A 12,787-nucleotide genomic window follows, 5' to 3' on the forward strand; every position below is an offset into this window, starting at 1 on the left:
CATATAGCCAGGTGAACTAAAGTCTCCTGGTAAAACGAGAGAAGGAAAAATAACCATGAGATGATGACAAATAGCTATAATTTGGCAACACCACCAACCTCGGACATATACCACAGACATCAGCGTGAACCCTGTCACAGGGATGGCAGCCTGGCCAACTTTGCATGATAGTAACCCGCCTGTCACTTGTTTACAATAAGCCTCCTATTAAATTGGAGTAGCTGTAATATTCTAGCATTATCTTCCAATAGCCCACAAAAAACTCCACCAGCAGTGAACTTTGGTAAATACCATACCATTTCACTAGGCCTACAATGAAGGAAGACATTTCTCAATTTTCATAATGAAGCAACGATTCAGCAGCAGTCATTGCTTCAAAATGTGTACAAGTTGTAGACACAAAGGGATTGAGGATAACTCCCATGCAATTTGTGAAGCACACCTTCAGTTCAAACAGTCCATAAAGTTCTACCAGAGGTAAGCCTTCTCTTACAGACCTAGACTAAGAAAGAGAACCCAGCCTTTTGCTGGGTTCAGTCATATAGTATTCAGAAACTTAAAAAAAATGTTGTTGGTCTTGGCATTCCAGTAGGGTTCTCAGATTCTAGTCAGTGAAGCTACTTTTTTTTTCTTCCTTCCAGTTTTTGATAAAAACAAACAAAAAAAAAAGAGTGCAACTTTTCAGATTACAAAGTATAATGAACCCTTACACATTCAAGGCTAAAAATACAGGTTTTAATGCTGCACAAGCAGCTTTAATTTTGTCCCTTACACGCACAGATAAGAAGTACGGTCCTGATGCATTACACTTATTACAAACTTTCTTATGTTTATTTAATAGAACAGCGTTTACCTGACGAGACTGACTAAAAGTCCACACAAGTAATTAACCCAAAAATCACACAAAGTATGACACACCAGGACCCAGGAAAAGTTCTTCTGAAATAAATGAAGTCAGACTCAGAGTTAAACCATCTACTACACTGAACTTTTGGAAAAAAAAGGTATAGTAATACTTGATTTAAAAAGACCTTAGAAAGTACTCAAATGAAGATAAAAAGACGAATAATATGTTAAGTGAACGATACTTTTGTTATTAGTAGCCTGGAGTCCCATGAAGTCAAACGAGCATGAGATAATAGGAAAAAGTACATGCTGTACTTCTGAAAGAATGTGTTGGAGAATAAAAAGCCTATCACGATAAACATGCTGGACACGATCACTTTTGCATTCCTAGTGTATCTAATTGCAATTTAAACAAACTGAACTTTGTTCTGTCAGGAATCATACATACGGATATTTTAAGCTTATAGAAGCCTATGCCTCCCATATGTGTGCTCAAACTTTATGTATTTAATAGGTTTTTACTCATGGCAAGCACACAAATGAAGTCACTATGTTACTTTTTCTGCAGTATCTCAAACAACCAGTAAATAATCATGTAAATTCTGGAGTGTCTCAGGTATGTGCATTACAATTGCATGCAGTGTAAGAATTCCGGTCACAGAATAAGGCCAAACTATGCTTAGCACATACATGGAAGAAGTGGTTCTGATCCCCAAGGTTAAAAATTACCTGTATGACTTGGATAAGTACTGTCCAATCTCCTAGGTACTCTACTTCCAGGATACACCCCCTCTAGTACTGAAATTGCTTTGCAAGGATCAATGTTGTTCTGCCATTCAAATGAAGTCAGCATATTTCTGGAATAGAGGTATAGCATGTGGCAAATAAACAGGAACACAGCTGATATAGCCCTGCAGGACACTAATTAACTGCGCTGGCACTGCAGCCTGCAAGTCAGCTTGTTCCAACAATTTGCCAACCCATTCTCCCTCTTGCTCAACATCAAGAGCTTTTTCATCTTAGTATTTCCCCCCTGCAGGGAGCACTCTACTGAACTCCACCCACTAGAGCCTTGAACCTAGCATCTTATGTAATAAGCTGCTTAAATTTCTGCCCTAGCCCATCATGCTACAAAGCAAAATACAGGTTTACACATACAGCTGGTTTCTTATAGCAGCCCTCAGGGTGATGAGTCACATGTGTAGTAAAAGTTAATGGTTGTAATTATGGCTCAGTCTCAGAATCTGAAGCAGTTGGACCACATAAAATGTCTTTCTACTTCAGCTATGAAGCTATGACTTGGTGGTTCCACGTCTCCTTTAGATTTTTCCACTATATGATACAGAACAAAGACCTAATGCACATGGAATTAAGACCACAGAATTTCAGTGAAAATATGGGTTGTATCTGGTTTTGGTTAAGGATCCCATGTTCCTTTTTCTGGAACTGTGTTACATTATAGCCAAATTACTATCTTACAGGTCCCCCAAAGTTTTCCTGTAGATATACCTGGACATAACACTATTTCCTTTTGAAAAGAAGGACTAATGCATATACTACAGCAATACAGTGGAGGCAAATATTTATATACTATTAGTTTGTCATACACAGACACATGCACTTTTTGCACATATTTACAGTGCAGTGGTATGCAATATTTGCCCAGCCAGCTGATAAGGACAACAGTTACTGCAGCATCTACTGAATATTCTATATATAAGACTGTTCTTTGTAGTTAAAAGAAAATAATTCCATGAAGAAAACAGTATACAAAGATCCCAATTCTTAAAAAAAAAAAGAAAAAGAAAAAAAAAGTTATTCAGAGCAGCTACAAGCATTTGTGTTAACTTAAAAGAATCTCAAACAATTGCTTCAACTGATGATTTAATTTGTAATATTTTATTTACAAGACATTTGCAAGGCTTGCAGTGTTCTTTTGGTATGATATAAGAAAGAAATCTAAGCTAAAAAAGTACCAACATCTTCAGAGGAGCTAAATATAAGAACTTCAGAGTTAGTTCCCAAAGACCATACAGATCCTGGTTATGTGGGAAAATAAATCAAATGATGGTGCCATCTCTAATGGGAAACAGAGAGCCAACCTCACCACAGAGTTGGGAAAAAAATTATATAGGCACATCAAAAACTAAATAGGGCATTTAACAACAAACAAAAATACAAAGCTTGAGCTCAACTTTAAAACCGCATCAGCAGAGAAAGATGAAAAAAGTTCTCTTAAATGGGTTGAAATTCTTTATTTTGACTGTGCTTCTTTCCAATGTTAGTACACAGCATGCCATCTCAGTAACAAGTATTCCTGGTTTAACTTTCAGTTTAGCGCCATGCTGTACATTGGACTGCAATGTTACAGACCAGACAGTAGGCTTTTTTTTTTTTGAATAAAGATCTAACAGTCAGCTAAGGAAATAACTGTGTGTTCCCCGTAACAGTTCAAAAAGAATGATGGCCAGATAATGAAAACTAATTCTTTCACAAACAGACTTAGGACAAAAGTACTGTTTCAGTTAACAGGAATAGAAAGAAAGAACAGGCAGAGCTTATTCAATGGAGCCACTAATTTCATGATTTTCATAATTTTCTTGTATTTTAGTTAATTTTCTTAACAAGAGCACTGCAGAAACATGGAACAGAAGAATAAAAAAGAGCCATAATACTTTTCTTAAAGTCTCTACTAGAAAGTATAAAATACTGCTTGGGGGACAGAACATTAGACAAGATATGGCTAAAGAATAAAAAAAGAAATAAAGCACCCTTAGAGATTAAATTTAACAGCAGAACGCTTTCCTGTAATAGACATTTACTGTATGGTTTAAGCAAATAATTTCTACGGATGAGACAATTTTTCTGTCTGGACACAGTATGTATATTATCTGAGAAAAGACTAAATAAATGGCAATGAAGCTGAACAGCATTAATGACTGCCCTCTAGCGACAAATATTTTTAATTAAGAAACTGCAATCAGGAGACCTTTATTAGAAGGTACAGCAAGATTTCAGATAGAGAAAAATGTATGATTGAATCTATTTGGAGAGAAATATAAAACAAATGTAAGCAAAATGCTTCTATTAACTCATTTCTAAATGGGATGGAAGCCCATCATCATCCCTCCTAAATTCCACTGAAGATTACTGAAGATCACTGAAGATCATACAAACCTTTAAAGTCAAGAAAGTGCCAGAAATGGTCCTTTTCCAAATAGAACTCATCGCCCTGAGCACATAATCTTTGAGTAACCCCAAAAGATCAGTCCTGAATACTGTTGCTCATGGTTTTGGCCAGATTCTGGTAGAAGTGCATAAATATGCTTAAAAAGAAAAACAAACAAAACCATGCTAAAAATAATAAAACTAAACTTCTCCCAAGGCTCTGTAAAATTGAGTTCATGTTTGAGGCAAAGGTTCACAATAGGTTTGTTTTTACCTTGATTCAAACTCCAAAGATCTGTTTCCAACACTAAATGTACTGGTAGAAAATACATTGTTTAAACATGCGTTACTCTAAGTAACCAGCTGAAGATAACTAAAGTTTATGCTAAAGCAAAAAACAATGCCACTATATATAAACTAAAAAGCAGCATTAAAGATGAAAGGAAGAAAAGACACTTCAAGAGTACCCAGTTTCAGGTGCACAAAGCAAAAAGTGCTGTAAAAATTACAAGTCCCATTAAAATGTGCATTAGAACCTCTCCAAAGTCCTAGTAACAATATACGCTTTAAGTGATTTGCTGAATAACACACAAGAGAAGTTAATGATTCCCAGAGGTTGTTTTCTGTCCATCAAAATTTAGACAGATGGAGAGCCTAATATGATGAAGCTTAACTGCTTTTATTCATAGTACTGCAGTTACACATGAACAGCTTTACTCCCTAGATCGGTTAGGCTGTTAACTTGCGCAAGCACTGAATTCAGACATGAAAGCAGTCCTTCTCCTCTTCCCCTTCCCAAATTCTTTTGCTCTACTAAATCTACCATCTGCATATTTAAAAAGAAATAGGCTACAAACTGGTATTTCTAGAACAGATATTCTGCAGTACCAGAAGTCTTGACCATTAGCAGGCAATTTTGAAAACAAATTCTAAAAGGACAAGAACTTCACTTATTTTTTTGGAGACCTTACTTTAGAAAGTCACACGAAAGCAATATGCAGGACATTAAAAAAAAATAATAATTTGTTTTTCTCAGATGGAGTTACATCCTTAACCTCCTCCAACTACTAAAGAAAGTTAGGCTATAGTTCTGTTAATACTTCTTGCAGTTAATAAAACCAAACTGTTAAAAGAAACATATAAAAAGAAGCAAGTCAACATACAAAGTACAAATGTTCCCACACACTTTACTCAGCAGACCGCTAATGGTCCCAAACACTACAACTCGTGTTTCTTTTAAAGGGGGCAGGAAGTATAACACGGAATAATCACCAATTTTAACACCAAATGGGAAGCAAAGAGCAGCTGTAGAAATCTGGATAAGAAGTAGGAATGTATACACTTGCTTTTTAAACCAATAATGGCATCATTTGTATAAAATTGCTTTTATGGAAAAAGAAATAGGTATGAAAGAATCTAGACAACGATTTGAGCAACTTCATGCAAGCAGCAAGGATTTTTGATTTTGCAGGAATTAAGATAATCTCCTGCTCAAAGTTTTGTTTTGGTTAATGAAACTCAGGTCTTAAGTCTTTCATTTAAATTTAGCTGCAGTTTTTTCAGCTAGTATAAGAATCAGGGTGTCTTAAAATTGAATCTATTCCAGGACTTAGAAAAACAGAATGAAGCTTCAACTCTGGAACTGGCAGTAACTTTTGCTCAATCAGGAAGACTTTGGTAGCTGAAAAGCATTCCCCGTTTTCCCATGTTTCTACACAAGTAAATCATTTTTCCCCTTCTATACGTTCTCTCGCATGACTCTAACACTAAGTCCTGTTCCGAAGCAGCTCATTTTTATGTATGAGAGTTACAGTAATATACAGTGCTCACCACATATAGGCTCACTTGGGAATACAGGATGTATTTGAATACATGCCTGTCTTCTCATCCCAGACAGAAATATCATATCCTTTTAAACTCTCTCCCTCAAAACTCATCTCTCATTTTATGATGATATAACATTGTAATACACATAGGAGAGCAATACTATGTATTGATCATTTTGGGATCCACCCACATGTAAAATGCCAGCAGCAGTTATGAAGCCATTTTATTAATTTTATTAATGCAAAAAGAGCAGAACCTGTGCACACCAGCCAAATCTGGCCCACATAAAAAAAGAAGTCTAAAGTTTAAGTCATGTAGCCCCCAATTCCTTTTGACATTTTACAATTTTTCAGTAGTTACAGAAAGCAGAAATATCTACTTTCAACATTTTCATTAGACAACCAAAAGTTTATTCGCTGAACTCCTGTAAAAAGACAGTCTTGAGGCCCTATAATTTTACTTTGTAAAATCAGAAGGCCTATGCTGATAGAAATTGCATACATTCTTACCAGCTGTTAATATGGTTTTAGCACTCTGCACTAGACTGGAAGATCTCACAATTCCCGAAATGCCTGCAGACAGAAACACACACAGATGTTATCCATCTTAGTAGTTTTGTGAAGTTTTATCCTCCAACATACAAAAAAAGGAGAAATATTTTTCCAAGTGTACAATCAAGCCAGCCTGAAAGTAAAACTTATACTAAAGCTGAGAAATGGTATTTCTAGTCTACTTTGTCATACTAATTGAAAATACTGTTTTATATTTACTTGTTATTTTAACTTACTTTATATATAACATGCAAAAAAAATTATTAAAACAGGTAACAACCTAGTAGGAATTGATCCAGTTAGTTTGCCCAGTCTTCCCACTATTTCTCTACTAAGCTCATTAGTAACAAGTGGTTCAGAAGTTACGTTTCATCTACACGTTGGTATTTTAACTTTCTAGACCAAAACAATTTATATTCATTGTTTACTTCAATATGAAATTGGGATTGTGCATTTTAGTCAAGCAGAGATGTCAAGCATTGTTTAGTATTTTTCTGGCTTATGTAAATCATCAGCTTTCAGGGGTAATGCTTGTTTATCACTTTGTATTGCGGCACATTCAGCTCCTATGGAACTATTACTGGAATAGTATATAAAATATTTTTTTTTAAATGCTTTCGTAAGTTTTATCTGTTCTAATGCATATTTAAAGGCATATGGACTTGTGTAAAACAAAACTACTGGATATTATTAAATACTTTAAAAATGCGGAAAAGCAGCAGTCCCAAAGTTAATCTTCCAAACTACAAGTTATTTTTCTGCATTAACCAAAACATAGAATATAATTTCTAATATTATTTTCAAAACCTTCTTTCATAATCAAGAACAAAACGTAGGGAAATCCATGCACGAGTAAAAGAAATATTTCATCTGAAAAAATAAATTGCTTTTATTCAACAAATCATGTTGAGCTAATCAAACATCTGAGAAAAAAAACTCTTCAACCTGAGTAATCATTTTAGTCTTGTAAGGTTACAAAATGGCTTGTGCTGGTCTTTATTCCGATTTTTGAACAAGAAAATTCCTTTGGCCACAACAGTGGAACAGGGGTTTTGATTTGTTCTTCTAAGAGTATAAGCTACTTGGCTTGAGAAGACTAGATCTACCCAGTGTTTTGATACTGAATTGCTGCATGACCGTGGACAGATCACAGTCATACACATTTGTGATACTCTGCAAAAACACAACCATAGGGACAGTTAGCTCAGGGTGGACAAATCAGAGCATGTAGCTCACAAGTGTTACAACTCCCGCTCCCAAGACTGAACTAGTATCACGTTATTGTTATATTCCACCGCTACTGGCACAGAAGCTAACACTGATTGACATGACAGAACCTGGACATCCCAGATGTCCAGATGCAATCCATACCAGCCTGCCTATGGAGAACCAAGACTCTCATGATCTTTTACTTCCCCAAACAGAAATCAGCCCAAGAGCTCCCTCCTCACTTGGCTTGCACCTTGTGGCTCTCAAGCATGTGAAGAGTTTTCTTTGTGTTCATGGAGCCTGCAAAATTGGCCACCTGTAATTAAGATGTGTCGAGTTCTTTAAGGATGCAAAGGACTGTATAAATATTAAACATTTCCATTTATCTGCAGAATCTGCAGAAAAACAAAGCTGCAGATTGATATCTGCAGCATAAGCTTTCATCCTTCAACTTGCTCGTACAAAGTAGTCTTGCCTAAGAGAAGCTATCTGTGATAAGTGCCTCAATCTTCTTCCTCAAAGCTTGAGGTCTCGCTGCCAGAGCATCACATATCTGAACTAACTATGATAATTTGAAAGGGTAATGCCAACAAGCTCAAAAATTAACTTAGTAATGCAAGGTACCACAAGTAGGATATACAGCTTAATACTGAAGTGAAGTCATGTCAGGCAATGAAATACTGAACATATAAATAACAAAGACAGAGTTAGACAGTCTAAGTAGTTTATGTTACATCCTAAGGACTACTCTTTCGAGGATCTGAAAGAAAATTCATACCTTTCTATACCAGTAGGAATGCTATTTCACAGTATTTCAGAGAACTTGTTTGCAATCAAACCAACCCCAAAACATGCCTTTTGGAGTGTATCGTAAGATTAACTTCCTATCTTCTTCCTTCTCTCTCAACCATCCTCCTGAACTGGAAGAACACATATAATAAATCTTTACATCTATCACATCTTAAAGGAGATTGCAGACATTGATCTAGGCCTACCTTGATGAACCACGAATCCGCAATCAGGGTCATGAGCAACTTGCATTAAAATTTCTTCCACATCTCTGTTTTTTCCAGGAGGGTCTACCAGAGAAGTTATCTTTTGTTGTAGAGTCCTTGGCAAAGCCATTAGTTGTGCGAACTGACCTTCTGGACTTTTATCAATCTGAATTTTATAAAAAGTAAGACAGTAACAGCAGACAGTGTTAACAAAAATAACTTCTCAAAGAAGTCACAAAAGTCTTTGGGCTACCTTTGGCCTATGATAAAGCTTTAGAGTTGCGTATCTCAAAAACCACTATTTCACATGCAAAAGTCACTGACAACAGTAATGAAAGCTCCTCGTGCATTGGAAAAGGCTGTATCTCAGTTCTGAATCTGAAGAATAACACAATGGAAAGGTGCTGATTTTTATCCAAGGGAAGACTTAAGTACGCACATGATCTTGCTGTCTCTAGAAGCAAGTTATCATGGAAATTGCACCATTTCTTCTCTATTCAATTTCCTTTGAAAATGTAAGTACACTACAATGGAAAAAAATGGTCCCAAAAGACCACTTATCTCAGTGTTTCTTCTGCTGAATATAATCAAACTGTATATCCATACACATATGCATTTAAAGTCTAGTTTGAAAAACATTTTCTCTGCTGTAAATTTAAACCACATCTGGTTTGAATAATTTGAAAGAAACATATTCCATATTTTCCAGTCTAAATCAGAAATTCAATGACCCTTCTCTGAATACAATGATACCAACGTGTACGTCTGTACACAGTTATACAAAATGTGAGCACAAATACTTTAAAAAAGGCATAATGGAGCAGATCTCTCCAAAACTGGAGAAAAATATTGAGGGACTGATTCCTCCCACACAGCTTTTTAGACATCTCACGGAAACATCAGACAGGAGTCTTGTTGCCCTATACTCTTTCTAGTCAATGGGGAGAAAATGATATCCAGATGAATCACCCTCTGAATATACAGGGAGCCAACAACGAGCAGACTCCTAACATTATGTGGGAGGAATCCACGCCTAAACCCAAACTATAAGTAGTGTCTGCCTTCAATTATTTTTGAGGAATCTATTAAGAGAGATTTTTCTCTGTAATTCTGAAGACAAATACTTTGGGTGGGGAGTTGCTATTGTGTGTTAAACAGTACTCTAGATAGCAGTTATCCTCTTCAATCCAAGTTAAAAAAGGAAATATCCAGAGCAAGGTATAAGGAATAAAGTATTAAATCATTTTGCTCAAAATTAACAGTAAAACAATAGCATTTAGTCAACCACCTCAGTGACTAACATGAAATTCCAAACAGATTTATTATCCCACAACATATCTGTATTACGCTACCAAGTTTTATGTACATGTAAGGTAACGGGGAGTGCTATTCTAACTAGTCATCATCTTGGAGAAAGCATCATCAGTTATGTTCACAACTCATTTAAAATACTTCTACTGTTAAGAGTTCAGAAGCCCACTGATAAGAAAATACGCAGACAGCTGCACTATAATGTAGATTTGCCCATATTGTACTCCAAAGTGCTGTGGTAAAACTGTTTCCCATACTGAAGCTTGCTTATATCTAGAAAAACTTGATGAGATAATTACCAAGGTGACCTGAGAATAAAGAGATAACTCATGTCCATGAGACAACACATGCTATTTGTAACTTAACATTAAAATGTATACCACAGTTCAATATTTGTACAAGGACATCCATACGACAATAAAAAAGAAAAAATGTTATTGGACCTCCAAGTGTGGCGCAGCATCCCTAATTGCTATTTTTCACTTACACCTTATGCCACAAAGATGGAATTCAAGGCACCGTTTATTTTGGACACCTGTTTCCCGAATGCTAGGAACGTATTTACTGAGTATGGGTATTTAAATATAATGTCAGAATTTCATTTGAGCTTAGTCAACTGAACTTCATAACTAGCACTCTAGGGTTTGCTGAAGATGCAGTTTCTGGTTGCAGAAAGTTGCACGTCTAAGTCATGGCCTAATCTTTTTAACACAAACTGAATGTTTGTGCTTCACTTCCTATCTTGTTGTTTCCATATGGCAGTCATTAAGTTGCACATTTTAAAATGATCTTCCCCTGCTCCCTTGCTAGGGCTCTATTCCTATGGCCATTCTCAAAGAAAATGAGCACTAGTTATTACACAGGCAGAAACTGATATTTAAGGCAAGTCTTCTGGCTGCGGAATTAACTAAGCAATATAAACATAACAAATAGCAGGTATAACAACTACAACTGCTCGTGTTGGCATATGGCATAATTCTTGCCTTCTGTCCATGTCATAAAGCACTTCCACTCATTTGTTTTAGAAATGTATTGAAGAAAACAACTTGCCTCTAACCTTCCCAGATGGTGCTTATACACCACTTGAGGGCAGTCCTGTAATATGTTATCGTACAGCTTCTGAAAATGGGGAACACTAGGTTTCACTATGTTCTGCACCTTTGATTTGTCTTCTCCTATTATCATTCTGAAATCACCTAGACAAAGAAAGAAAACCAGTTAACTCACTAGGTAAAAACAGAAAACAAAGCAGGAGAATATAACAAAAACCTAGATGGTACAAAGCTGCCATTTAAAACTCTTTATTCTTGAGTCATACCTATGCCTACATACTCCACAAGGTTCACCTAACAGTAAAAAATACCATTTAAATACCTTTGAGCACAGAAAATAAGGTTCAGAACTGTGACATGGCCTCTGCTATGCTGTAATGTCATCAGCTCACATATATCCACACACACATCCACATTTTCACTTGGACAACAAAAAATTCAGCTGCCACGTCCAGCCTTGAAAGCAGGAAAACAATCATACACCAGTTTTACTAAGTTACTGAACAACATTAGGTTGACCAGCCACGATAATTTTTATCCAGAAGCAAATAACTGTTAATTTCCTATGCTGAAAGCAAATAACTTGCATTGTCTCTGTATTTCAAGGACAACACCTGAAGCACAGCTCACAGCACGCATGGTCAGATCACAAGGCCACATTTTCCCCTTAGTTGAGTACTTTGAAAGAAGCTGGTTTTTGAAACTGCTACCACCACCAGTATTAGTTCAGTTACCCTCACACTTTGTTTTGTGACACCTGACCGAAAAGTTTCACAAAGTATCAGTGAAGGCAGTCTGCGACACAGCATTCACATAACTGTGGCAGACACCACCCTGCTTCCAGAACTACCAAACAGCACACAGATGCTCAGTGCAGCCCAAATCAACAAACAATATCCTGAATCAATTCATTTCACTACTCCCTACATTCAGGAGATAAATGTTGTTGCAAGGTAGCAACTTACCGGTATCAATTTAGTCTATTTCAAAATAAGCTAATCAGCAAAACTAACAAACACTTCCTGTACAAGCAGCACTGCTCTCAAAATGTATGTAAACAATAAAATCAAAATAAAATCATGAAAAACTCTTTTCAGTAGTTGTGTGTTCCAAGGGGACCAATTAAAGAAATTCCAGTAAATAAAACTGATTTTACGTATTCCCCCTGAAAAGTTTAAGTCTTAGTAAAATGCATGCAAAATAAAATATCCATAAATACATAACTGACAGCCCTTTTCTTGAACATTCCCAACTGGGAGTCTTACTGCTTTAAGATTTACTCATGCAGCAGAGCCATTCTGAACATTTTACAGCATGGTAACTGATCTCCCACTTTTTTAGTTAATAGCATTGTTTCAAAGGATACATATAAAATATCTTGGTCACTTGTGGTCACTGAGAATATCATTACACTCCTGGGCAGATTTCAGGTAGGCAAATACATAGCCATGCAGCAAACACGCGTGGCCAACAACTTGTAGCCATCACATTGTCAGTGTCCTCTCTACTGCCACTCTCAAACAGCTAATTATTCAGGTAAGAAGTGCTTAAATTTGGAGGTGGGGAATATTTCACTTCGTAGAACCTTTGGAGCATCCCAGACATATTCCGATAATATTCTGCATGAATGTACTACATCTATGCATACAAAATTACATTAAAAAAACTTCTTCCAAAAATGATGACATTTCCATAATTAAGACAGATGATTAATTGTGTAGAGAAAACACTGACAAAAAAGCAGAGCCAACTGCAAAAACATCTGACCACAGAAACAGTACAACATAATGAACAGTAAGACTCATTAGTGGAACCGAGCTGTAACTTA

At 36.2% G+C, this 12,787-nt stretch overlaps 1 protein-coding gene across 7 annotated transcripts in view; it reads right to left on the minus strand.

The window, feature by feature from the left end:
• Positions 1–12,787, minus strand: part of TAMM41 (TAM41 mitochondrial translocator assembly and maintenance homolog) — a 54,749-nt gene that overhangs the window by 31,905 nt on the left and 10,057 nt on the right. For 5 of the 7 annotated variants that reach the window (XR_003259529.2, XR_010391212.1, XM_026102520.2 and 2 more), the window contains exons 5-7: positions 10,958–11,103; positions 8,597–8,762; positions 6,351–6,413 (exon numbers count right to left, since the gene is read on the minus strand). Coding sequence is in view for 3 of the 7 variants with exons in the window: in XM_026102520.2 (XP_025958305.2) it covers positions 6,351–6,413; positions 8,597–8,762; positions 10,958–11,103 (375 nt within the window). In the remaining 4 variants the exon portion in view is untranslated. Of the gene's footprint in view, positions 1–1,575; positions 1,704–6,350; positions 6,414–8,379; positions 8,522–8,596; positions 8,763–10,957; positions 11,104–12,787 lie in introns of all 7 variants that reach the window. The other 2 variants (XR_010391214.1, XR_010391213.1) reach the window with 2 other exon arrangements.

The sequence above is a fragment of the Dromaius novaehollandiae genome, chromosome 12, assembly GCF_036370855.1.
Source record: "Dromaius novaehollandiae isolate bDroNov1 chromosome 12, bDroNov1.hap1, whole genome shotgun sequence".
In the NCBI taxonomy this organism is placed as follows: domain Eukaryota; kingdom Metazoa; phylum Chordata; class Aves; order Casuariiformes; family Dromaiidae; genus Dromaius; species Dromaius novaehollandiae.